The following is a 27,536-nucleotide window of genomic DNA, read 5'->3' as shown; positions in this document are numbered from 1 at the left end:
GCTATGGGTTCCTCATTTCAAAAGTTTGAATTCCTCTCCACTACAATAATAAATAATAAAAATAGTAAACAATATTATTATGGTGGCACACAATCTGCACCATAGCTAAGATTGCATCTGAAATGTTTTGTTTAAATAAAGCCACCTGTGAAAGCACTATACAAGAGAATAAAAATATATACAGAATAATACTGTTCCTGGAAATTTAAGCCCAAATAAACATGGAGGGTTAATTTTAAAGGAAAGATAATATATAGAGTGTAATCTTCATTCAGTAATATTTTTAGAAGGAACATCTTCAAAGTGATGATAGAAAATGAGCAGGAAGAAAGTGAGACACATGTGGAGGGGAGGGAGAGGATGAAGAGTAAGTTCTGGAGTGTAGGACTTGTTCCAGTAAACTTTGACTAAAAGTGGGATGATGGTATGTGAACCCAGATACTTGTTTGTAAAGGTCATAAGGAGCAGGTTTGAAAACCATTAAGGGCTTCAAAACAAACAAACAAAAGAAACCTCAATCTTTTTCCATTGTTGACGTATCTAAATGCTCTCATTTGCTAATTTTGCCATCTCGATGCTCACTCCCATTTCCCAATCATTAACAACATACATTAAATACCACTGATCCTACAGTGAAATCTTGATGGCATCCCACTGTTAACCTTTTGCCATAATGAAAATTGACCTTTTATTACTATTGTTACTATTAGCCAGTTCCTATATGGGACAATACTTTACTTCTCATACCATAAAGAAAAGGAGTACTTGTGGCACCTTAGCCCTGGTCTACACTAGGACTTTAGGTCGAATTTAGCAGCGTTAAATCGATTTAAACCTGCACCCGTCCACACAGTGAAGCCCTTTAATTCGACTTAAAGGGCTCTTAAAATCGATTTCCTTACTCCACCCCTGACAAGTGGATTAGCGCTTAAATCGACGTTCCCAGCTTGAATTTGGGGTACTGTGGACACAATTCGATGTTATTGGCCTCCGGGAGTTATCCCAGAGTGCTCCATTCTGACCGCTCTGGACAGCACTCTCAACTCAGATGCACTGGCCAGGTAGACAGGAAAAGAACCGCGAACTTTTGAATCTCATTTCCTGTTTGGCCAGCGTGGCAAGCTGCAGGTGACCATGCAGAGCTCATCAGCACAGGTGACCATGATGGAGTCCCAGAATCGCAAAAGAGCTCCAGCATGGACCGAACGGGAGGTACGGGATCTGATCGCTGTTTGGGGAGAGGAATCCGTGCTATCAGAACTCCGTTCCAGTTTTCGAAATGCCAAAACCTTTGTGAAAATCTCCCAGGGCATGAAGGACAGAGGCCATAACAGGGACCCGAAGCAGTGCCGCGTGAAACTGAAGGAGCTGAGGCAAGCCTACCAGAAAACCAGAGAGGCGAACAGCCGCTCTGGGTCAGAGCCCCAAACATGCCGCTTCTATGATGAGCTGCATGCCATTTTAGGGGGTTCAGCCACCACTACCCCAGCCGTGTTGTTTGACTCCTTCAATGGAGATGGAGGCAATACGGAAGCAGGTTTTGGGGACGAAGAAGATGAGGAGGAGGAGGAGGTTGTAGATGGCTCACAGCAAGCAAGCGGAGAAACCGGTTTTCCCGACAGCCAGGAACTGTTTCTCACCCTAGACCAGGAGCCAGTACCCCCCGAACCCACCCAAGGCTGCCTCCTGGACCCAGCAGGCGGAGAAGGGACCTCTGGTGAGTGTACCTTTTAAAATGCTATACATGGTTTAAAAGCAAGCATGTGAAAGGATTACTTTGCCCTGGCATTTGCGGTTCTCCTAGATGTAGTCCTAAAGCCTTTGCAAAAGGTTTCTGGGGAGGGCAGCCTTATTTCGTCCTTCATGGTAGGACACTTTTATCACTCCAGGCCAGTAACACATACTCGGGAATCACTGTAGAACAAAGCATTGCAGTGTATGTTTGCTGGCATTCAACCAAAATTCGTTCTTTCTCTCTCTGTGTTATCCTCAGGAGAGTGAGATATAATTCATGGTCACCTGGTTGAAATAGGGTGCTTTTCTTCAGGGACACATTCCTGCTGGGCTGTTTGCCTGTGGCTGAACAGAAATGTTCCCCGCTGTTAGCCACGGGGAGGGGGGAGGGTTGAGGGGGTAGTCACACGGTGGGAGGAGGCAAAATGCGACCTTGTAACGAAAGCACATGTGCTATGTATGTAATGTTAACAGCAAGGTTTACCCTGAAAGAGTGTAGCGACTGTTTTATAAAATGTGTGTTTTTAAATACCGCTGTCCCTTTTTTTTCTCCACCAGCTGGATGTGTTTCAATGATCACAGGATCTTCTCCTTCCCAGAGGCTAGTGAAGCTTAGAAAGAAAAAAAAACGCACTCGAGATGAAATGTTCTCCGAGCTAATGCTGTCCTCCCACACTGACAGAGCACAGACGAATGCGTGGAGGCAAATAATGTCAGAGTGCAGGAAAGCACAAAATGACCGGGAGGAGAGGTGGCGGGCTGAAGAGAGTAAGTGGCGGGCTGAAGAGAGTAAGTGGCGGGCTGAAGAGAGGGCTGAAGCTCAAATGTGGCGGCAGTGTGATGAGAGAAGGCAGGATTCAATGCTGAGGCTGCTGCAGGACCAAACCAGAATGCTCCAGTGTATGGTTGAGCTGCAGCAAAGGCAGCTGGAGCACAGACTGACACTGCTGCCCCTCTGTAACCAACCGCCCTCCTCCCCAAGTTCCATAGCCTCCACACCCAGACGCCCAAGAACGCGGTGGGGGGGCCTCCGGCCAACCAGCGACTCCACAACAGAGGATTGCCCAAAAAAAAGAAGGCTGTCATTCAATAAATTTTAAAGTTGTAAACTTTTAAAGTGCTGTGCTTAATGTGCTGTGTGGCATTTTCCTTCCCTCCTCCACCACCCCTCCTGGGATACCTTGGTAGTCATCCCCCTATTTGTGTGATGAATGAATAACGAATGCATGACTGTGAAGCAGCAATGACTTTATTGCCTCTGCAAGCGGTGATTAAAGGGAGGAGAGGAGGGTGGTTAGCTTACAGGGAAGTAGAGTGAACCAAGGGGCGGGGGGTTTCATCAGGGAGAAACAAACAGAACTTTCACACTGTAGCCTGGCCAGTCATGAAACTGGTTTTCAAAGCTTCTCTGATGCGTGCCGCGCCCTCCTGAGCTCTTCTAACCGCCCTGGTGTCTGGCTGCGCGTAACCAGCAGCCAGGCGATTTGCCTCAATCTCCCACCCCGCCATAAACGTCTCCCCCTTACTCTCACAGATATTGTGGAGCACACAGCAAGCAGTAATAACCGTGGGAATATTGGTTTCGCTGAGGTCTAAGCGAGTCAGTAAACTGCGCCAGCGCGCCTTTAAACGTCCAAATGCACATTCTACCACCATTCTGCACTTGCTCAGCCTGTAGTTGAACAGCTCCTGACCACTGTCCAGGCTGCCTGTGTACGGCTTCATGAGCCATGGCATTAAGGGGTAGGCTGGGTCCCCAAGGATACATATAGGCATTTCAACATCCCCAACAGTTATTTTCTGGTCTGGGAATAAAGTCCCTTCCTGCAGCTTTTGAAACAGACCAGAGTTCCTGAAGATGCGAGCGTCATGCACCTTTCCCGGCCATCCCACGTTGATGTTGGTGAAACGTCCCTTGTGATCCACCAGAGCTTGCAGCACTATCAAAAAGTACCCCTTGTGGTTTATGTACTCGCCGGCTTGGTGCTCTGGTGCCAAGATAGGGATATGGGTTCCGTCTATAGCCCCACCACAGTTAGGGAATCCCATTGCAGCAAAGCCATCCACTATGACCTGCACATTTCCCAGGGTCACTACCCTTGATATCAGCAGATCTTTGATTGCATGAGCTACTTGCATCACAGCAGCCCCCACAGTAGATTTGCCCACTCCAAATTGATTCCCAACTGACCGGTAGCTGTCTGGCGTTGCAAGCTTCCACAGGGCTATCGCCACTCGCTTCTCAACTGTGAGGGCTGCTCTCATCCTGGTATTCATGCGCTTCAAGGCAGGGGAAAGCAAGTCACAAAGTTCCATGAAAGTGCCCTTACGCATGCGAAAGTTTCGCAGCCACTGGGAATCGTCCCAGACCTGCAACACTATGCGGTCCCACCAGTCTGTGCTTGTTTCCCGAGCCCAGAATCGGCGTTCCACAGCATGAACCTGCCCCATTAGCACCATGATGCATGCATTGGCAGGGCCCATGCTTTCAGAGAAATCTGTGTCCATGTCCTGATCACTCACGGGACCGCGCTGACGTCGCCTCCTCGCCCGGTATCGCGTTGCCATGTTCTGGTGCTGCATATACTGCTGGATAATGCGTGTGGTGGTTGATGTGCTCCTAATTGCCAAAATGAGCTCAGCGGCCTCCATGCTTGCCTTGGTATGGCGTCCGCACAGAAAGAAGGCGCGGAACGATTGTCTGCCGTTGCTCTGACGGAGGGAGGGGCGACTGACGACACGGCTTACAGGGTTGGCTTCAGGGAGCTAAAATCAACAAAGGGTGTGCCTGTACATCAAGGAGTATTTCAGGCAGGACTGCACGGAGGGTTCCAATAAGAAATGGTGCACCAAAGTTATCGTTCTTATTGGAACAAGGAGGTTAGCCTGGCCTCTGATTGATACATGGCTAGATTAACCTCGCTGCGCCTTCTCTGTGACTGACTGCAGTGTGATCTAGACAGGGGAGGAGGAAAATGAGTCCAAAACAAATCTGGTCTATGTCTTGTTCTGACCCACTCCATCGATCCTTTACATCTTTGGCTGGCAGCAGACAAAAAAGGCGCGAAATGATTGTCTGCCCTTGCTTTCACGGCGGGAGGGAGGGTGGGAACGGGGTCCTGACGACATGTACCCAGAACCACCTGCGACAATGTTTTTTGCCGCATCATGCATTGGGATATCAACCCAGAATTCCAATGGGCAGCGGAGACTGCGGGAACTGTGGGATAGCTACCCACAGTGCAACGCTCCAGAAGTCGACGCTTGCCTCGGTACTGTGGAAGCGCTCCGCCGAGTTAATGCACTTAATGCACTTAGAGCATTTTCTGTGGGGACACACACACTCGAATATATAAAACCGATTTCAAAAAAACCGACTTCTATAAATTCGACCTAATTTCGTAGTGTAGACATACCCTTAGAGACTAACCAATTTATTAGAGCATAAGCTTTCGTGAGCTACAGCTCACTTCATCAGATGCATATCGTGGAAACTGCAGCAGACTTTATATATACACAGAGAATATGAACCAGTACCTCCTCCCACCCCACTGTCCTGCTGCTAATAGCTTATCTAAAGTGATCATCGGGTGGGCCATCTCCAGCACAAATCCAGGTTTTCTCACCCTCCACCCCCACACACAAATTCACTCTCCTGCTGGTGATAGCCCATCCAAAGTGACAACTCTTTACACAATGTGCATGACAATCAAGTTGGGCTATTTCCTGCACAAATCCAGGTTTTCTCACATCCCCCCCCACCCCCATACACACACAAACTCACTCTCCTGCTGGTAATAGCTCATCCAAACTGACCACTCTTCAAGTTTAAATCCAAGTTAAACCAGAACATCTGGGGGGGGGGTAGGAAAAAACAAGAGGAAACAGGCTACCTTGCATAATGACTTAGCCACTCCAAGTCTCTATTTAAGCCTAAATTAATAGTATCCAATTTGCAAATGAATTCCAATTCAGCAGTTTCTCGCTGGAGTCTGGATTTGAAGTTTTTTTGTTTTAAGATAGCGACCTTCATGTCTGTGATTGCGTGACCAGAGAGATTGAAGTGTTCTCCGACTGGTTTATGAATGTTATAATTCTTGACATCTGATTTGTGTCCATTTATTCTTTTACGTAGAGACTGTCCAGTTTGACCAATGTATATGGCAGAGGGGCATTGCTGGCACATGATGGCATATATCACATTGGTGGATGTGCAGGTGAACGAGCCTCTGATAGTGTGGCTGATGTTATTAGGCCCTGTGATGGTGTCCCCTGAATAGATATGTGGGCACAATTGGCAACGGGCTTTGTTGCCCAACTTGATTGTCATGCACATTGTGTAAAGAGTTGTCACTTTGGATGGGCTATCACCAGCAGGAGAGTGAATTTGTGTGTGGGGGTGGAGGGTGAGAAAACCTGGATTTGTGCTGGAAATGGCCCACCTGATGATCACTTTAGGTAAGCTATTAGCAGCAGGACAGTGGGGTGGGAGGAGGTATTGGTTCATATTCTCTGTGTATATATAAAGTCTGCTGCAGTTTCCACGATATGCATCTGATGAAGTGAGCTGTAGCTCACGAAAGCTTATGCTCTAATAAATTGGTTAGTCTCTAAGGTGCCACAAGTACTCCTTTTCTTTTTGCGAATACAGACTAACACGGCTGTTACTCTGAAACTTCTCATACCATGACAACTTTCCCTAATAACCCTTTGTGATGGACTTTGTCAAAGCCTTTTGAATGTCTAGGTAAATTATGATGGTTCACCCTTTCCTTTTAAAATTTGATGAGGAGCAGGGAGCTAATTACAGTGCTTGCTCATTATAACTGACAACATCTTACATATGGTTTCTACTTTTGTCAGGTATAAAACTGTTCACCAATTTTTTTTTCCAGCTCATTTGCCTAAAAATACATTTTTCTGTCAAACAAAGCTATTTATTACTTCGGCAAATTTTGCAAATAGTTTCAGTCCAATAAGATTTTTAAAAAAAATATTGAAATGTGGGGGGTTTTTTACTTTTTCAAAGGGAAATATTTTTACATTTTAGCTAGTGTTACTTACCTACTGAGGAGAGACGGCAATTATTTGGTGGCAGCGCATGTGTGTGTGACTTGGAGTTTCAAATGAAGAAAAGTATAATATATATTCAAAAATATACCAAATCATACCTACCAAATATCTGAGGGTTTACTCTATTTAAATTCATTGCATTCAGGGCACATTGCGTTTTTTAATGGAGGTTTATGGATGAAAGTAATAAAGGAACAGTGAATCGTGTAGCTGTTTAAGGGTATTTTGTACAGTAACACCACTGACAATTGTTCCTGTGAGTCCTTTTACTGAAAATACAAAGCCATCGTTTTTATAGTAATTCTGCTATTCCCAGCTTCAGAGCATCAACAATGTCCACATACAAAAAAAAATTGTTCCTGTCTATTATAACCATAGAAATATATGTAGATCTTGCAATGTATATTTTACTGATATTTTTGCTCATGCTAACGTACTGTACTATAATCCTCTCTGTTATAATTGGCCTGCAGCTAAGCCATTAGCAAAGTAGATATATAATTATACTTTTTATAAAATCCATTCTATCAGTAAAACTTAAACTTAGCTTTTACTTTTGCTTTAGTTGTGTTGAAGTAGCTTGAAAAAGTCACCTTTTTTAAGATGGGGAATTATTCAATTTTCCTTATGCACTTATTTATATAGTCTGTTTCCGATATATAATATATAATAAAATAATACAACGATTCACAATCAGTTCTATTTAATTTAGGACACTCTCAAAGTAACCCCAAATAATATATAAATACATAATTATAATTTGGGGTTACTTTGAGAGTGTCCTAAATTAAATAGAACCGACTGTGAATCATATTAAGAAAAATCCTTATTGTCACTTTTCACTTTGGCTCTAACATATAATATTCAGTACTAGAATTCAATTTTCTGCATTCCTTGAGACAGTTAATAGACTAAAGCATTATCATAGAGTGAAATGCTATAAAGCACTTTGTGACCCTTATCTTTGAAAATAGTCATTTGCATAACTTTCATGACAAGGATTTGTGCATTGATTTTTAAGGGCCTGATGTAGTCTTTAGCTGACTGGGATTTTTTTAGACCCTAAAGATTATGTAGAATAAGCTTTGTATTTAGAAAATTAACTGTTTCTAAAAGAGAAGGGGATAAAATAAAGGTTAGATCTTTAATACCAGCCAGCTCTTTTGATATTTTTACCGCCTATTGTGTACCTGATGATTAAAGCTTTTTAGTTTCTATTCATACATGTTCTTAGATTATTTGATTTCTGAGGAAAGAAAACATACAGTGGGATGGCTTCTAAAACACCTGGTACTTTTCCAGTAGACTGCATTAGTGTATCATATTCTCTTTAGTTCCACCTCATTCCTTGTTTCCCCTTCTGTAAACAAAATTATAGAAAAATAGCACAAGAGAAAACAAGAGAAATCTTGTGATAGTCTCTGCAATAGCTGAAGTTATTTTACGTAACTGAGTTGAGACCATTCTGAAAAATTACAAATATTTGTTATATTAAAGAGCCTACCATCCCCATACATCTTGTATGCTCATCTGTGACTTAAGGCTTGCCTACATGGGGACACTCGGGCAAATTAATCCAAATGTACTTTTCATATAGATGAATTAAACCTCATTTAAACCCTCGTGTGGATGCTCTTATTCAGAATTAAAGGGGCCTTAATTTGGTTAAGGTCCTTTTCACTGAATTGAACTAATTTCACTGAATTAAGATAAACTGAATTAAGGCCACTTCAATTCTAAATAAGAGAATCCACAGAAGGGTTTAATGTGGTTTAAGTAATCCACTTTAAACATTAATTTGGATTAATTTTCCTGAGTGGCCCCATGTTGGCAAGCCCTAACACTACTTTCTGCTTTCTCTCACAGATTACCCATTGAGGATACAAAAACTGTCATCAGTGATTAATAGCCACCTATCAAAGACTATATTTCACAGGCCAGTCTGCATGTCTTTGTCCCTGCCAATTTCATTATTGTCCTTTCAATTAGGTATTTTCATAGATTCATAGATGCTAAGGTCAGAAGGGACTATTAGGATCATCTAGTCCGACCTCCTGCACAACGCAGGCCACATACTATCACCCATCCATTCCTGCAATAAACCTCTCACCTATGTCTGAGCTATTGAAGTCCTCAAATCATGGTTTAAAGACTTCAAGGAGCAGAGAATCCTCCAGAAAGTGACCCATGCCCCATGCTACAGAGGAAGGCGAAAAACCTCCAAGGCCTCTTCCAATCTGCCCTGGAGGAAAATTCCTTCCCGACCCCAAATATGGGGGCTAAACCCTGAGCATATGGGCAAGATTCACTAGCCAGATACCCAGGAAAGAATTCTTTGTAGTAACTCAGATCCCACACCATCTACCATCCCATCACAGGCCATTGGGCCTATTTACCATGAATATTTAAAGATCAATTAATTACCAAAATCATGTTATTCCATCATACCATCTCCTCCATAAACTTATCAAGTTTAATTTTAAAGCCAGATAGGTCTTTTGCCCCCACTGCTTCCCTTGGAAGGCTATTCCAAAACTTCACTCCTCTGATGGTTAGAAACCTTCGTCTTAATACAACTCTGCTCTCCCATAGTCATTTTCTGTTCTGAAATGTGACTGAGAGCATGGCTACACTTGCATATGTAGTGCACCGGGAGTTAAACCAGCCCTTGGAGACAGCAGCAGGGAAAGTGCTGCTGTGTGTTCACAATGTGCTTAGGGTGACCAAACAGCAAAGACGCAAAGATCGGGACATCTGGTCACCCTAAATGTGCTCCTTGTGACTGTGGAGCATGTCCACATTAACAGCTCTTGCAATACCACAGAAAGCAGTGCATTTTGGTAGCTATCCCAGTGTGCAAGTGGCTTCAGCATGCTTTGGAAAGGGTTTTGCAAAGCATGAGGGGCAGTGTGTGTCAGCATGCTATCTTGTAAATTCAGACAGCAGGAGGGGGAAGGGGAAACCCAACATCAGCCTCCACCTCTCTCTCTCTCTCTCACACACTTACACGCGCACACACACACACACACACACACCCTCCCTGCCTCTAATGGTTTGCTTTGTGTCTCAGCTGTCAGAAACGGAGCTTTGAACGGGGATATCAGCATGCCTGCAGCCAAGTTCAAAACAATGACCAGAGTGAACGCTTGACTTCAGGGGATTATGGGATGTTTCTGGAGGACAGTCGCAGTGCAGTAATGCAATAATTTATCCACACGGACACAGCAGCGCTCCAGTCAGGGCGCAGAAAGCTCTATGCTTCTTGTGGAGGTGGATTACCAAGAGCGCTCCAGCCAAGGGGTCCGGGAGCTCTAAGTGCCTTGCCAGTGTGGACACTTCAGGAGTTAGGGTGCCCAGGGCTGATTTAATGTGCTCTAATTTGCAAGTGTAGCCTAGGCCTTAGGACAGAGGTCTAAACCCTTTGCAGCATATAATTTATTACTTATAGGCTTTCTTGCAGAGGTGAATTTTGAAGGATAAGAGGATAGTCAGCTTATGGACTAGTTCAGAGAAGGTAATGTGAGAAGCTGAGAAACATACAGCGGAGCTGGAGGGCCAATATGATGAGACAAGAGCTAACAGAATGGGAAGGGCAGTGTTATGAAGGACCTTGAAGGTGAGGACCAGGAAGATGGAAATTGATCTAGTGCAGCAGAAGAGGATACAGTGGGAGGGATTCAGAATTGGGTAAAGTGATTAGAACAGGCAAAGATGATGATTTTAGCAGCCAATTTTCTATGAAGAGGAGAGATACGATACAGGTGTTTGGGAGGCTGGAGATTACCATAATCCACATAGGGGATAATGAGAGCATGGATGTGTCCTAATACTTTCTGGATAGGAAGAAAAGGGTGGATCTTAGAAATATCATGGAGAAAGAAGCAGCAACATTTGGACACAGCTTGATTTTGTAATGCAAACGAGAGGGGGAACTCAAAGATATGAACTTCACGTTATGGGTTTGAATGACAGGGAGGATGATGTGGGTGTTCAATGGGTGGTGTGCAGAGTGAGTTGGGAGGGAAAACCAAGAGTTCAGTTTCATCTCTCGTTAACTTCAATGGACGATGAAACATAAAGAAGGAGATTCAAAGTCAGGCTCAGATTTGGTATTGGAGGGAAGGGACAGATCAGGATTGGAGATAAGATTGTAGTTGAAACCATGTTAGTGGGTGAAATAATCCAGAGACTGTGTGTAAATGGAGAAGAGTTGGCAAATAAGACCCTTCTGGGACCCCTGCAGCAAATGAAAGAGTGGGAGGAGGACCAACAAAAATTATACCCATCTGATAGCTTAAGAAATGAAGCAAGACTTCGAGGGGCATGATCAAGGTCTGTGCTCATGTTAATGTTGAACTCACCTGAAATTTGGATAAGTTTTGGCCAAATGCACGAGCATCAGCCTACATCCACAAACTTTGAGCAGGCACAGGCTGATACAGTTCTTAAGGCCAAGAAGCAACCCCACCACTTGTGCAAATCTCTTCTTTGTTGCCTTTTGGGAGGAAAGGGTTTGTGTGTTTACCCTGTCCCCGTTCAGCTCTTGGATGCATCCTGGTGGCCACCTCTGGAGAATCTTCCAGAGACCCAGTAGCAACTTGAATATTACAAAGTTATAAGAATAGGGCAGTCACAAAGTAGGCTGAGTGCTTTCTAGTCCCTAAGGTCTTCACAGTACTCTTCTCTGCCCCTTGTTGCAGTAGGAGAGGGAAGATGTTCTCTTTCCCACAGCAGTGGATTCCTAAACAGACAAAGTGAGGAGAAAGCACAAGATAAGCCTTAGTGCACAGTTGCTAGGAAACTTGTTTTCTTAGAGGTTTGGGTGTTACAAGTCCACTCAAATGGATCCTGCAAGGCTTAGTTCTTGGAAACACAAACTGGATGCTGCAGGGCTTGTTCAGCCCTAATGAGGACACATTTAACACTGTTTAAAACATTTTTGGCATCAGCAAATGTAAATTATTCAAGCTAACACCTGATAATGCTCTTTCGCTAAAGTATGTCTGATCCTTTGTCCAGAACATCCTTCTTTGTGTTTTATACCACTTAAGGCATGGCAACTGATAGATGCTTCTAAAATGATCTTGACTGTTTAGTCTATGTGCTCTGTTAAACCTTTGAATAACATTCCTGTTCTTCACAAGAAATTACAAGAAATTACAACATACAAATTCATGTATTTTGAATAAAGGGATGTAAGTCGTACAGAGTGTAAGAGATGCATGCATTTGTCAAACTATCATTGTTTACATATAACCTTCTGCTGTCTCTTGCACACAGTTTAGGTTGGCAATTCACAGGTAAAATATAATGCCCTTAGGAAGATGAAAATTGGGAATTAAAAACCGTAAACACCACATTTTAGGAAATAATATGTGTGTGTGCATTCGAAGTATGTTTTTGAACTCCAGAAAGTGGCATGTGACAATACAGAGAGAAATAAAGACCTGATCCTCTGCAAAAGAGCTTCCAGTCTAAATTGCATGGGACACCAAGTGTTAGTAATAAAAGAAAAGGAAGGGGAGCTAGAACAAGGGTTAAACATAGAATTGTATTTTGCATAAGTCATGCATCCATTTTGATTGCTTCATTGTTTTTAAGTACATTAATGCATTTTGTGTATTAAGTGGACTTTTAAGAGGGTTTTAAATTAGGAGTGGACAACATGTCTTGGAAGGCATTAAAAAAATCAAATGTACATAATTAGTGGCATCAATCAATGGTGATATTTTGTGGTATTACAGCCCTGGCTACCCACTTCCCCCACCCCTTGTGGGACAGTGAAAGCAGCTGTATTGGACCCATCCTTTGGATCCCGTGTGCTTTCAAGCCAAGTGATTCTGATCAGCATCCAGACATTGTTGCAGGGACATCATTGGAGTGCAGATTCCCGATATGGGAGCCTGCAGTTCAACTGTCCTTGGCCTTGAGACTGGTGCTGAACCCCTGCAAGCCTTCCAGTAGCTTATGCATGCTCTCCCCAGAGCTCTGTCTTTGTGGGTACTCTGGATTATAGTTGAACTGTTGGTTCAAAGCAACAGTTAAGGAGGACAGTACTGTGCAAAGAGACTTCTTAAACACACAGATGCACTTTTTACTCTTAGCATAGGAGAAATTTAGATCAAGTGAAAATAAAAAGCCTATACACAATACCCCTGCACAAACCTTAGATTCCTCACACCTTTTGAGAGTTCTTGGTGGGGGTTTGGTCAGTGTCCTGTGAGGAAGGCAAGCCCTTCATGCCCCACTCCTCCAGTGTGTCTTGTGCTTTGTTGGTGGTATGGTGTCATGGCACGGAGAGCATGTCTCCTTCAAAATCAGTCAGACACCTTTTCTGCTTTCTTCTTACTTTGGGATTTTCCATGCTTCATCCCTGAGAAGTGGGATTGCTAGTAGAGGGTTTTAAAATCAATGGCTTTGGCTGGTAACCCTCATTGTCTCACCAGGTCTAGTCAAGGCTGACAGCCCTGTTCCATAGTCTGTTTTCTACTGTTGCAGTCAATATGGAAATCTGTCTTCAGTCTGAGGAGATTGAGAGCTTGCAACCACAGTGAAAAGTGTTTTCCTCTGTGTCACAGTGTGACTGGCTCTTTCAAGAGGTAGCAGGCTCCAATGCACCTGTGATTGATTAGCTGCCTCCCATAAGAAGACACCTGGGCTATATAAATGGGGGAGAGACTGAGACAGATGGATCAGCCAGGAAAGGGGCAGGTGAGAGCTGCCTGAGGAGGAAAGGAGAGACTCTGGGAGAAATAGGAGCAGCAGCAGCAAGCTGGAAAAGAGAGCCATTGAGAAGAGCAAATAGGTAATAAGGAGGACTGGCCACGCTTGGGAACACCTGCCAGGTTAACACAGAGCTTTTACAGAGGGCCCTAGGAAGAACCAGCCCCAAACCAAGAGGGTTTATGCTGAAGGGTGGATCGCAGTAGCACGGTTAGGACTCACAGGCAGGGAGGTTGGGCTGATGGAACACTACAGGGAGTACTGTCACACAAGTCTTGACTTAGAGCTATCAGAGAAAAACTGTGGAAAAGAAGCAAAGCTAATCTGAGAACAATTGGGTGAATGGCCTGGACAGTGGAACCCTGGAACCAAGGAGAGAGTGAGTCTTGGAACAGACTGGAGATGGACTCTCGGGAGGGTGAGTTGGAAATGTCCTGGAAGTGGGCATTGCAAACAGCTGTGAACCTGTTGTACATTGAGATTTTGGGAGGATGGTTTTATCACAAGGGTTCTGTGGCCTATTGAACATGTACAGGAATAAATTATGCTTAGAGGCAGGTTTTTGAATTGGACATTGAGAAAGACTTTGTTCCTTTTATGGCTGAGGGGAAACTGAAGCAGGCACACTTGTCATGCTGTAGCCTGCTGCAAAAGGGCATAGAATTATAGGTCTGGAAGGGACCTCGAGAGGTCATCTAGTCCAGTCCTCTGTACTCCTAGTAGGACTAAGTATTATCTAGACCAGGGGTGGGCAAACTACGGCCTGCAGGCCCCATCCATCAGACGTTTTTATCCAGCACTTGAGTTCCCACTGGGGTTGGGGGTTTTCCCCGCTCCATGCATGCCATGGCTCCATGTGGCTCCCGGAAGGAGCAGCATGACCCCCTCCAGCTCCTACATGTAGGGACAGCCAGGGGGCTCTGCACACTGCCCCCACCCCAAGCGCCACCCCCACAGCTCCCATTGGCCAGGAACCACGGCCAATGGGAGCTTCAGGGGCGGTGTCTGCGGATGGAGCAGTGTGGAGAGCTGCCCGGCTACACCTCCACATAGCAGCCAAAGTGGGGACATGCTGTTGCTTCTGGGAACTGCTTGACATAAGCACCACCTAGAGCCTGCACCCTTGACCTCCTCCCAGTCCCCAAATCCCTGCCCCAGCCCTGATCCTGATCCACCCTCTGAACCCCTCAATCCCAGCCCAGAGTACCCTCCTGCACCCCAAGCCCCTTGTCCCCAGCACCATCCCAGAGCCCACACCCCTAGCCAGAGCCCTCACCCCCCCGCCCCACTCCCCAACTTCCTGCCCCTGCCTGGATCCCCCTCCCACACCCTGAAATCCTCATTTCTGGCCCTAGCACAGAGTCCTCACTCCCAGCCAGAGCCCTCATCCCCTCACTCATCCTAGGCCCAGCCCCAATTTCATGAGCATTCATAGCCCGCCATACAATTTCCATACCCAGATGTGGCCCTCTAGCCAAAAATTTTGCCTATCCCGATCTAGACCATCCCTGACAGGTGTTTGTCTAACCTGCTCTAAAAAATCTCCAATGATGCATCATCAAGGTAGGCGACTGCATATTCTCCTAATCTCACTAGGAGACCATCTACAAGTCTTTGGAAGGTGGCGGGTGCATTTCGCAGCCCGAAAGGGAGTACATTAAATTCATACAGCCCGAGATGTGTGAAGGCTGACTTTTCCTTGGCAGATTCATCTAGCGGTACCTGCCAGTACCCCTTGGTTAAGTCCAAGGTAGAGATGAACTGGGCCCATCCCAGTTTCTCTAATAGTTCATCTGTGCGTGGTATTGGATAGTTGTCTGGGCGAGTTACAGCATTTAGCTTACGGTAGTCCACGCAAAAACGTATTTCCCCATCTGGTTTGGGAACTAGAACCGCTGGAGATGCCCATGCACTTCCAGAGGGGCGGATTACACCCATCTGTAACATATCCTGTATTTCCTGTTCTATAGCAGTTTTAGCTTCAGGAGACACCCGGTAAGGTTGGACTTTAATTGGGTGAGCATTACCTGTGTCAATGTAGTGGTATGCCCGTTCAGTCAGTCCTGGGGTGGCTGAGAACGTTGGCGGGTACCCAGCGCACAGCTCTGGATCTGCTGTCGCTGCATATGCCCAAGGGTCATGGAGAGGTTCACCTCTTCCACACCACCAGCACTTTTCCCTTCGTAGTAGACACCTTCAGGCCACTCAGTGTCGTCTCCTCCCTGGGCTGTAAACTGACAAACCTTTAATTCTCTGGAATAAAAGGGCTTTAGAGAATTAATATGGTACACCTTAGGCTTTCGGTTGGAGGTGGGGAATGCTATGAGATAATTAACAGCTCCCAGGCGTTCCTGGACCCTGAATGGCCCTTCCCACGATGCTTCCATTTTATGGGCCTGGAGCACCTTTAAGACTATGACCTGGTCCCCTACTTTGAAGGAACGCTCTCTGGCATGTTTATCATACCAGGCTTTTTGCTCTTTTTGAGCATCCTGTAAGTTTTCTTTAGCAAGGGCTAAAGAGGTTCGGAGGGTGTTTTGTAGGTTGGTTACAAAGTCCAGAATGTTAGTTCCTGGAGAAGGTGTAAATCCCTCCCATTGCTGCTTCACCAACTGTAATGGCCCCTTAACCTCACAGCCATATACAAGTTCAAATGGGGAAAACCCTAAACTGGGGTGTGGTACAGCTCTGTAGGCAAAGAGCAACTGCTGCAACACTAGGTCCCAATCATTGGAGTGCTCATTTACGAATTTATGTATCATGGCCCCCAAAGTTCCATTAAACTTCTCCACCATGCCATTTGTTTGATGGTGGTAAGGAGTGGCAACCAACTGATTTACACCATGAGCTTCCCAAAGGTTTTCCATAGATCTTGCCAGCAAATTAGTCCCTGCATCTGTGAGGATGTTGGAGGGCCAACCTATCCTGGCAAAAATGTCTGCTAGTGCCAGGCACACACTTTTAGCCCTGGTGTTGCTTAGAGCTACTGCTTCCGGCCATCGGGTGGCAAAATCCATGAAAGTCAGTATGTACAGCTTTCCTCTGGGTGTCTTTTTCGGAAAAGGACCCAGAATATCCACAGCTACTCGCTGAAATGGAACTTCAATGATGGGGAGTGGCTGGAGAGGGGCTTTGACCTGGTCTTGGGGTTTTCCCACTCTTTGGCATACTTCACAAGACCGGACATAGGTGGAAACATCCTTGCCCATTCCCTCCCAGTGGAATGACCCCCCCAAACGGTCTTTGGTCCTGTTCACCCCAGCATGGCCACTAGGGTGACCATGGGCTAAGCTCAAGAGCTTGGCCTAGTACTTAGTTGAAACTACCAACTGTCTCTGAAGATGCCAGTCTTCCTGGTGTCCACCAGAAAGAGTTTCCTTGTATAAAAGTCGTCTTTCTACAACAAACCTGGATCGATTAGAAGAGCTGAGAGGCGGTGGGTTGCTCCGTGCCGCCGTCCAACTGGAACTGTTCCCTTGAGGCTGGAGACATCAGTTCCTCATTGGATTGTGGACCTATGCTCGGTCCCTCTGGAAGCGATATAGGGGATGGGGCTGTTTCCGTTGACGTGTGAACCGCTTTCCGCTGGTGCACTATGTTGGGATTCAGTCTCCGGCTGAGCCTCTTGTGTAGGGTTATCGGCTGCTGCCGGTTCAGGTTCGGTGGGGCCCTCTGGTGTGGAGGTTGCAAGTACTGGATTCAGTGCTGGCAAATGGTCTGGTGCTGGTTGTTCCGCTGGTTCTGGTTCTGGGATTGGTTCCGTCTGGGTCTCTGGGACTGGATCCACTACTGCTGTTGCAGACATTGGCCTGGGGTCCGGGTCCATCACCTCTGACCGGGTCCTGATAGAAGTTTCCGGAACAGAGCTAGGCCTCACAGCTTGTTTAGCCTGGCTACGGGTGACCATTCCCACCCTCTTGTACCACTTCACATGATTGGCCAAGTCTTCCCCCAACAGCATGGGGTTGGGATAATCATCATAGACTGCAAAAGTCCACGTTCCTGACCAGCCCTAGTACTGGACAGGCAACTTGGCTGTAGGCAAATTGAAAGAGTTGGACTTGAAGGGTTGAATCGTCACTTGGATCTCTGGGTTGATTAAATTGGGGTCCACTAAGGAAGCATGGATAACTGACACTTGTGCTCCGGTGTCCCTCCACGCGGTGACCTTCTTCCCGCCCACACTCACAGTTTCCCTCTGCTCCAAGGGTATCTGGGAGGTATCTGGGCCTGCGGACCTCTGGTGTGATCCCGGAGCAATGAACTGTAATCTGTTGGGGTTCTTGGGGCAGTTGGCCTTTACATGCCCCAGCTCATTACATTTAAAACATCGTCCAGCTGACGGGTCACTGGGGCGAGGTGGGTTGCTGGAGAACGGTGTGGTGGGACGATAAGGTGTCTGGAAGGTTCTTTGGGAGGTAGGTGGGGCCTTGGGCGGCCACCGGTAATAGGGTGAGGTCTGGGGTTGTCCCTTCTGGTCTCCGCTCCAACTGCGACCAGTTTTCTTCTTCTCTGCCACCTCCACCCATCTGGCTCCAATCTCTCCTGCGTCGATTACAGTTTTGGGCTTCCCATCTAGGATGTATCTTTCTATTTCCTCAGGAACACCCTCTAAGAATTGTTCCATTTGCATTAGGAAGGGCAAATTTACTGGAGATTCAACACTTGCTCCGGATATCCAGGCATCCCAATGTTTCACAATGTGGTAGGCATGTCGGGTAAATGACACGTCTGGTTTCCACCTTTGGGCTCTGAACCTCCGACGAGACTGCACGGGTGTTATCCCCATTCTGACTCTCGCCTTGGATTTAAACAGTTCATACTTGTTCATGTGTTCTTTAGGCATTTCAGCTGCCACCTCAGCTAAGGGTCCACTGAGCTGCGGCCTCAGCTCTACCATGTATTGGTCATTAGAGATGTTGTACCCAAGGCAGGCCCTTTCGAAGTTTTCTAAGAAGGCCTAAGTATCATCGCCTGCCTTGTAGGTGAGGAACTTTCTGGGATGGGAAGTGGTACCTGGAGAAGGATTGCTAGGGTTTGTTGGTATATTCTGCTGAGCCTTTACCTTCTCCATCTCCAGTGCATGCTTCCTCTCTTTTTCCTTCTCCTCCTCCACATGCTTCCTCTCTTTTTCCTTCTCCTCCTTCTCCAGCCGCATGAGTTCTATCTTTCTTTCATGTTCCTTTTGTTTTTCCTCAGCCTGAAATCTGGCTAATTCCAGCTTTTGTCGAGCCGTGGATTTTGTCATCCTAACCTCTCTGTTTTTAACTAACTTTACACCCGAGGTTTAGAAATAAATAAACAAAACTTGGCTGTAAAATTTTGCTGTGCTGAAATAGAATGCCTATTCTCTGATAGTGATTGTCAGCCTACAGAAAAAGACAATTCCCTTTGTCTCTGCACTGGCCCCAATCAAAGCAAAAAACCTCCAACTACTTGGAAATCTGCTTACCAGCAGCCTAAAGGAAAGAAAATTCCTTTTCAAACCGGTGCTTCTTGTAAAAAAATCAAAATCCTAAAAAAAAAAAAAAAAAACTTGCCACTTTTGTCTCCAGGCAAATGGGTGGAACACCCCCCCTATTTACTTTTAGGGGAAAAAAAAACTTCTGGTTTACCAAGATTGTGAATTTCCCTGCAGGAGGTTAAGTACCCTGCCTCCAGGCAAAGAAAACCTGCAATTCACAAAGATAATCCCCTTTTGTCTCTCCTCTGGCCCCAAAACAGAAAAAACAAGCTGCTTTCCAGCAGCTCCAAAGGAAAAAAAATGTCCTTTTTAAAATCTGTTTTTCTAGTTCAAAAAATCTCAAATTGATCTCAAAATGATTTCAGGTTAATCCCACCACTCTGCCACCATGTCAAGGTTCCTCCCCCACTCTGAACTCTAGGGTACAGATGTGGGGACCTGCATGAAAATCTCCTAAGCTTACTTTTACCAGCTTAGGTTAAAACTTCCCCAAGGTACAAATTAATTTTATCCTTTGTCCTTGGAATATCCACTGCCACCACCAAACTCTAACTGGGTTTACTGGGAAACGTAGTTTGGACACATCTTTCCCCCCAAAATCCTCCCAACCCTTGCACCCCACTTCCTGGGAAAGGTTTGGTAAAAATCCTCACCAATTTGCATAGGTAACCACAGACCCAAACCCTTGGATCTGAGAACAATGAAAAAGCATTCAGTTTTCTTACAAGAAGACTTTTAATGGAAATAGAAGTAAATAGAAGTAAAAGAATCACCTCTGTAAAATCAGGATGGTAGATACCTTACAGGGTAATTAGATTCAAAATATAGAGAATCCCTCTAGGCAAAACCTTAAGTTACAAAAAAGACACACAGACAGAAATAGTCATTCTATTCAGCACAGTTCTTTTCTCAGCCATTTAAAGAAATCATAATCTAACACATACCTAGCTAGATTACTTACTAAAAGTTCTAAGACTCCATTCCTGTTCTATCCCCGGGCAAAAGCAGCATACCGACAGACCCAGACCCTTTGTTTCTCTCCCTCCTCCCAGCTTTTGAAAGTATCTTGTCTCCTCATTGGTCATTTTGGTCAGGTGCCAGTGAGGTTACCTTTAGCTTCTTAACCCTTTACAGGTGAGAGGATTTTTCCTCTGGCCAGGAGGGATTTTAAAGGGGTTTACCCTTCCCTTTATATTTATGACAGACGGAGATTCCACAACCTCCTTGGGCAATTCATTCCAGTGCTTAACCACCCTGACATTAAGGAAGTCAGCGTGTGCCAGCAGTTGCCACACAATAGTCTCTGCAATAGTATAATTTCCCTTATTCTTATGAGAGCTCTCTAATACCTATGTATACCAGTTTGGGGGCAGGGGGAAAGTCTTCTGAATAACTTCTATGGTAGCAGTATAATGAATCTTGTTCTATATTCATATTTGTCATAGTTGCTGTCAACTGTTTTACCGCTGTTTAACATTTTATTAAACACCTGATGGGTGCTACAAACCCTGTGTGAAATCCATTGGTGTGATGGTAGTTTTCAGTGACTAGGTGCCCGCATCTTTGTCACTGCTTTGAGTCAGCAAAGAGGGTTGTCAGGGTTCCCTCCCCACTCTGAACTCTAGGTTACAGATGTGGGGACCCACATGAGAGACCCCCTAGGCTTTTTTCTACCAGCTTAGGTTAAAAACTCCCAAGGCACAAATTCTCCCTTGTACCTTGGATTAGGTAACGCTGCCACCACCAAGTGATTTAGAGAAACTCAGGGAAAGGACCACTTGGAGTTCCTACTCTCCCCTAACATCCCCCCAAGCTCCCACACCTCCTTTCCTGGGGAGGCTTGAGAATAAACAAGATGAGCACAGACCAACCTTGGGTTTTTTTAGGACACAAAAAATATCCAATCAGATTCTAAAAGAAATAGAACTTTATTATAAAGAAAAAAGGTAAAAGAAGTACCTCTGTAAAATTAGAATGAAAGATAATCTTACAGGGCAATCAGATTGAAAACCACAGAGGATTTCCCTCTGGGCCGAACTTTAAAGTTACAAAAAGAAAAACAGGAATACACCTTCCTCTCAGCACAGAGAAAATCACAAGGCAAAACAAAAACAAGCTAACGCATTCCCTTGCTAGTACTTACTAATTCTAATGGAATTGGATTGCTTGCTTCCTTGATCTGTGTCTGGCAAGCACACAGAACAGACAGACCAGGCCCCCCCCAGATTTGAAAGTATCTTGTCCCCTTTTTGGTCCATTTGGTCAGGTGCCAGCCAGGTTACCTGAGCTTCTTAACTCTTTACAGGTAAAAGGATTTTGTGCCTGTGGCCAGGAGGGATTTTATAGTACTGTATACAGGAATGTTGTTTCCCTTCCCTTTATATTTATGATAAAGCCGAATTGTGAAAAAGCATGGAGACGGTAACTAGATATAATTCCTGTAAGTCAGGAGTCAGGCATATAGGCAGTGCGGAGTTCAGGTACAGTAGGGCTCATTGAGCTGCAGCTCTCCTGGGGATAAACTGAAGACTTGGTTCCAAACTCTCTAAATATGACACATTTCCCAACCACTAAAACTGCCTTTGAAAACATGTTTAAAATTCTGGTTTGTAAGAAAATGCAATGGTGTCACATTGGGCCAGCTCCTCAACTGGAGTTAATTGACATAATTCCATTGACGTCAATAGAGCTATGCCAGTTTACTTCAGCTGAAAATGTGGCATAATATTTTTAATGACTTGTTCTTAACTTGGACACCAGCCGGAACAATCATCATTATTCCCTTTGTCAAACTTCATTTTTGTAGTTGTAACTGTAGTAACTTTTCACATCTGTGGAATCATTTTTACTGGAAAAGAAACTGGAAAAACTCTCTATGATTTAAATCCACATAATGAATTCTCTATAAATCCATAACTTCCAAACCTTATTCTGTGAACTAGTTGACTCAAACCAACTTTATTTGGTATTTCCTCTTCTCCTGAACAGATTTGTAGGAGTTATTTATCAGTGAAACCTTAGGGGATATCACTGTGTTTACTAGTGACAGCTGAGATGCATTGGACATGCTATGGTCTGGTTCGATGAAGATCAGCTGTTCTTTTTTTCTCTTTTTTTCTAAAGCTGTTTGCTTTTACGCCTTTCATTCCAGTTGCGAACTCTGAAAGCCTTTCAATACTGTCAGTCAGGCTCTAACTTGGAGATAACATGGCTGAAAATAGCAGAATTTTAAGAATGCCAAGGGAAGGAAAGATGGTCTAAACAAGGACATTGTCAAACTGAAACCCATAACACTCAATCGTGTGTTATTTTATAATTGCATTTTAATGAGTTCTGCATATATGATCAGTTGTATTTTTCAATGGTTAGAGTCCCACATAACTTGACATGTACTGTTTACCAAATATTTTGCTGTGTTTTTCCCGTTATGAATCTAATCTGTGGTTAGAAGGATATAATAATTTTCACAAATTCTTTTTCATCTTTGAGAAATCTTTTCAAATAAATCAAGTTATCATAATCATGTCCAAAGGTTAAATAAAAACATCATTTGACTAGAAAATCAGAATTTAGCAATGATCAATTGGAATCAATTTCTATGTTCAACATTTTGTTCTATCAGATACTTACGTTCCATGGATGTCAGAATGGTAAAAAAGCATTGCTGTGTTTATATTTCTTGTATTTACCTGGGTGAAATGACATCATAGACCTTGGGGCAGCTTTAATTCACAACACAATACTGTTCATATGCTGTGGTAAGAGTATGTAATTTATCACTGTGTGGTCTATCAACCTAGATGTCCTCAAGCTTCTTAAATCGGCAATTGAAAATCAAATGGAGCCCTCTAGTGGTAATTGCATAAAATATCACCCTAGGGCTGATCTTAAGTAAGGGGGAAAATCCTACAATGAGGGTATGATTAAGATGGTCTTGTATGACTCGGACATGGGAGAGTGGGCTTACACTTAATGTGATTCATATTAATTGCACATTTCAAAAAATGTTTGGTAAGTTTTAATGCCCTAAAATGTTTCACACTCAAATGCTCATTTATGTAATGATTTATACAGCCCCAATGAAAAATCATGTCAAGTATAATTCATGTTCTTTTCTGTTGTCATTCTTTTATTAGGTGTACATTCCAAGCAGAGTGGCTATTGTGCTCCAGAATATGGATATCCCGAACTGAAGATCTTCATAACCATCACTGGAGAAGCAAAATGTGGAGAAGAAATATTGTAAAGCACTCAACATCACACAGTTCACACTATGAATGCTTTTTGAAACTAAACATAGTAATATTAGGTCATTGAAATGTAGGATTAATATTTACATATAATTACAGTGCTCTCAAGTTGCTAAAATCTAATTCAAGGCGACAATATATGAAAAAATAAAAAGAAAAATGCATCTTTGCATTTCTGATGTTACAGCATTACATTTTAAAACATTTCAGAGCAGCTGGCATTCTCAATTAAACTATCATTTCCAGTGTCTTATCAGGAACAATGTTGTACTGAAAGTGTTCTTGCTCTGATTTCAGCAATTTCTTTGAATGCTTTTTTATCATTTTGATATTGAATTCAAATACTCATTACAGATCATTGTCTCCTGTTAGGATAAAGAGAAACAGCATGTTGAAGTAAAACATAAATAATCTGACAAAAGGCAGCCTTCTGTGTTTGAGGGATCCCATTCTGCAGCAAATTCCAAGATATATCTAGGGTGTGCAGTTTTTCCAATCAGGAATACTGTCCTCTGCCATTTTTATTTAATGAAAATTTCACAGTAAAATCTTAAAAGCTAGTGGATAAACTGGGACACATGTCCCTTGGGTTCTAGTCATGGCTCTCTGTCACTTATCTGTTGTGCAGTCTTGGGCAAGTCATTTCACTCTGTGTTCCTCAGGTTCCATATCTGAAAAATGGGGCTCATGATAATTGCCTACCTTTTGCAAAGCATTTTGAGGTGAGAAGTGCTCTGTGAGAGCTAAGTACTATTACGTTTACTGAAATGGTACAATAAGTGAAACAATTTTAAAAAGAACATTTATTCTTCTACGTACTCTCTCATAAATCTAAGGACTCTGTAGCCAGTGGTTTCACTGCTTCCTAAAGCTGCCATTTAACTTGGAGCACTTGTAATGTTGATCTTGCATTTTTATAAATTAAAAAATATTTTGCTTACCAGGGAAGAAACAGTATTAGAAATATAGATCTATGTTATTCAAACCAAGCTTTTCGATATGTTCAAGCTAGTAAATGGTTTGGAGTGCTGGCTGAAATTGTTGTCTAAGTGAATTCTTTACAAGAAATCTAGCATAGTAAAGAATAAGATTCTGTATATTCAAATTGTATCAGCAGAGTATTCATTTTAACTCTGAAAAGGTCGTACAGATTTAAAGACAAATGCTTTATTTTGCTACACTAATTTAAAAACATGTTGACCTACATATTTGTATATGCTCCAAAATAAGGTACTGTTTTGCTTTACAATCCATTTTGATTTACAGTTTTATTTTATATCTGATATAAAATGATATATATGATTTTATAATTTAGAAATATTCAACAGAGAAAATGTCCACAACAAGTTTTATTAATTCAGGGGTCCTCAACGCGGTGCCCGCAGGTGCCATGGCACCCGCCGGGGCATTTTTGTGCCTCCGCAGGACACCCCACCACCAAAATGCTGCTGAGAAGTGTTGCCATTTCTCGATGGCATTTTGGCAGCGACGCTTCTTCCCGCTGCCACTTCTCTGCAGCAGCATTTCGGCGGCGGGGTGTCCAGCGCCAGCCACAGTCTTCTGGAAATAGCAATATGCTATTAATATGCTATGCCACTGTATTAATTCATAGTTCTATACATCAGTCATCTTCTGTGTAAGTCTTCTAAATGGCCAAACATTTATGCCCACACTGACAAAAACCTTGCATGTTTTTTAATATACTTATTAGAACTTTAACTTGGAAATATTTCGAAAACAAAAGAATGAGTGGGACAGCATAATATAACATGATGGGAAACCAAAGTCTTTTGATAGATCTCACATTAAAAGGGGTTCATGAACATCGCAACTCTTACTGTATTCTGTTCAACAGATATGTGAAAGACCAATACCATATGCAACTGTGCTATGTAATGTCACAGCTCCATTTCCCCCCTTAATTCATTGTGCATTAATGAGCTATAAATGCATTCCCATACACTTATGCTTAAAAAAGTACACTGAAGTGTTTTAATAACTGGAACCAATTATTGTTTCCAAAGTTGTAAACTTTGTAGTGAAATAAAAAGCAATGTAATTATCTGCTATATTTATGTTAAATTGATCTACTAATATATTCTGTAGATTTTTACTGGCACATGTTCCAGCGTTCCAAAATGTAATGCAAGGCAATTGCCCTTGTCAAAACTTTTGTGCAAGAGAAGCAATAAATGTGTGATGTGAAGTAGAAACTGTAAAATTACATGCAAATAAACTGCGAGAAAGGTAAAACATAAATGCATATGTGATTTTCTTCACTCATAAAAAAATGTGTAATAGTATAATACTGGAGGCTAACACTAGATATTACTGGTAGGGTTTGAAATCAGGAATTTGCCTCAGGCAGTCAGAAGCAATCCAGTGGTTTGCTGCTCAAGAATATGTTGTTCGTTTTATGTACTGAATACTTACAAAAGATTATATTTAAAAACAATTAAAAGAATATTAAGGTTGAAAAGTCAGGCACTTAAGTTAGGAAATGCCAGAATTAAGGTTGCCTGTGCAAGCTTCATTTGACCTTCGTGTATGTATGCATTACAATACCGTCTTGAATGACACGATCACATACTCTTGTTTTCCATAGGATCCCTGTCTCATTGGTTACACAGGATGGATCTGCTCTGGGGATGAATCAGGGTTGTGTTATGAAGCAGGCTGCCTGCAATCCCCCTCCTCGTTGGTTTAAGACGTTGGAAGACGTATAGTGAATGAAGAGGGGGATTGCAGGAGGTGAAAGGATGGTCTCTTGTCGTTAGACATAAGGTGTGTGAGGTAATGTGTTATATTGAACCAACAGAATGTCCCCTTAGAGAACTAGATTCTGGCCCTGCCTGGGCCACAGGGTTCCTATGTGATGCTGGGCAAGTCATTTAAACCAAGTGGCCACTGCATTCCTCATTTTCTTGGTATCCAGTTTGTGATAGCTGGGGTATGATTTTGCAAAAGTGATGAGCACTTGCAGCTGAGGACCATATTAGCTGTGCTCTGAATATATAAAGTGCTATCTAATGCTAAGTATTCATGAAAGTCAGGCCCTAGGCTTCTCAGGTTGGGCATGCAATATTAGGTGATACATTTGACAATTTTGTCTTTAATCTGAATGCTTCAGTTTCCCAGTGAAAAATCAGAATAATATCTTATCTCACACGGGTGCAATGAAGATATATCCATTAATTTTTATAAAGCATTAAGATAATGTAGTGGGACCCCCATAATAAAGTCCATAAGGAAATTAATAATTATGTATTCAATGGGTTTGGGGGTCATACATTAAATGTTGAGAATAAAAAAAAATTGAATACACATCTGTTCAGTGAGTACTGTCCATCCTGTACACTGAATGGGGCAGCAGTCATGAGGGGGAAAAAAGTATATGATCATATAGTTGGACTGTATTATAAAGCATAGGCACAGAGGGGTCAAATTAAGGTTGCACAGGCATGTAACCTTAATTCTGGCACTTACCAAATTTCAAGTGCTTGACTTTGCATCCTTAGTGTTCATTTAATTTATTTTTTTATGTATTTGTTAAAGTTTTTAAAACTTAAATGATAAAAAATTAATCGTGGAACCATATTGATCCCCCCCCCCCCCCGCCATCCCCAATTTGTCATCAGCAGGTCTTGAAAGTTTAGATCCATGGCATAGTCCACTACCCTTTGAAATAACAGACAAACCAGTAGCCATAGAAGTCTGTTATCTTCTGTGTGGACCATCAACTAAAGGAGATGAAGACACACTTGCCAGTGAGTTCCAGAGGAACTCACTAGACAGCAAAGGAATGCTGACTCACAATTATAGGGTTGAATCCTAGATTCTGTGGGGGAGTATTTTCTAGTGGTTAGACTCTTCTGGTCCTAGCCCTACCCTTATCAGTTCGTATCTTCCCCTTTCTCTGTTCCTGTCCCCGTCCTCCACCCTTGTTCTTATTTTCATCCCTCCTTTGTCTTCTGTCCACATTTTGCTCCTATTCCTTCTCCCCCTGTCCTGCATCTCTTCCCCTTTCATCTCATCTGTTCCTCACCCCTGCATTCAAAATGGGCTGTTCCACCCTCCACTGTGCTGCCTGTGTACCTGTAGGGGGACCATTGAGAGCACAGCAGAGACAGGCTTCCTGCTCTCAGTTCCTGTACCCTTCACGACAGTGGCCCACCTCCCCGGGCTGGAGCGTGCTCAGTTGCTTTTTGAGAATGGTGAACTTGCAGTCTGATCAGCACATATAAGCTCTGGAGGGATGGAACATGATCGGTGCAGATGGTATTTAGCTCCTG

The 27,536-nt window shown here is 43.5% G+C and overlaps 2 protein-coding genes across 2 annotated transcripts in view; both read left to right on the top strand.

Annotated features, from left to right (window-relative positions):
* Window positions 1-25,503, top strand: part of GBE1 (1,4-alpha-glucan branching enzyme 1) — a 319,711-nt gene extending 294,208 nt beyond the window's left edge. The window contains exon 16 of the mRNA XM_084624305.1: window positions 23,131-25,503. Within this exon, the coding sequence (XP_084480431.1) occupies window positions 23,131-23,187 (57 nt within the window). The 3' untranslated portion in view covers window positions 23,188-25,503. The remainder of the gene's footprint in view (window positions 1-23,130) is intronic.
* LOC311514847 (uncharacterized protein) lies at window positions 1,267-2,849 on the top strand. Its single transcript, XM_084617552.1, has 2 exons — window positions 1,267-1,717; window positions 2,293-2,849. The coding sequence occupies exons 1-2, from the start codon at window positions 1,312-1,314 to the stop codon at window positions 2,832-2,834; spliced, it is 948 nt and encodes a 315-aa protein (XP_084473678.1). The 5' UTR covers window positions 1,267-1,311; the 3' UTR covers window positions 2,835-2,849.
* Window positions 25,504-27,536: the final 2,033 nt, after the last annotated feature.

This window comes from Lepidochelys olivacea (genome assembly GCF_965140295.1).
Source record: "Lepidochelys olivacea isolate rLepOli2 genome assembly, chromosome: 1".
NCBI classification, from domain to species: Eukaryota; Metazoa; Chordata; order Testudines; family Cheloniidae; genus Lepidochelys; species Lepidochelys olivacea.
Note: the sequence above shows the minus strand (reverse complement) of the source record. Positions and strands in the feature narration are given on the sequence as shown.

Excerpts from the sequence above, each read along its gene's own strand:
- LOC311514847 (XM_084617552.1), top strand. The coding sequence starts at position 1,312 with ATGAAGGACAGAGGCCATAACAGGGACCCGAAGCAGTGCCGCGTGAAA. Across the intron at positions 1,718-2,292 it reads AGGCGGAGAAGGGACCTCTG|CTGGATGTGTTTCAATGATC; the intron begins GTGAGTGTACCT and ends TTTCTCCACCAG.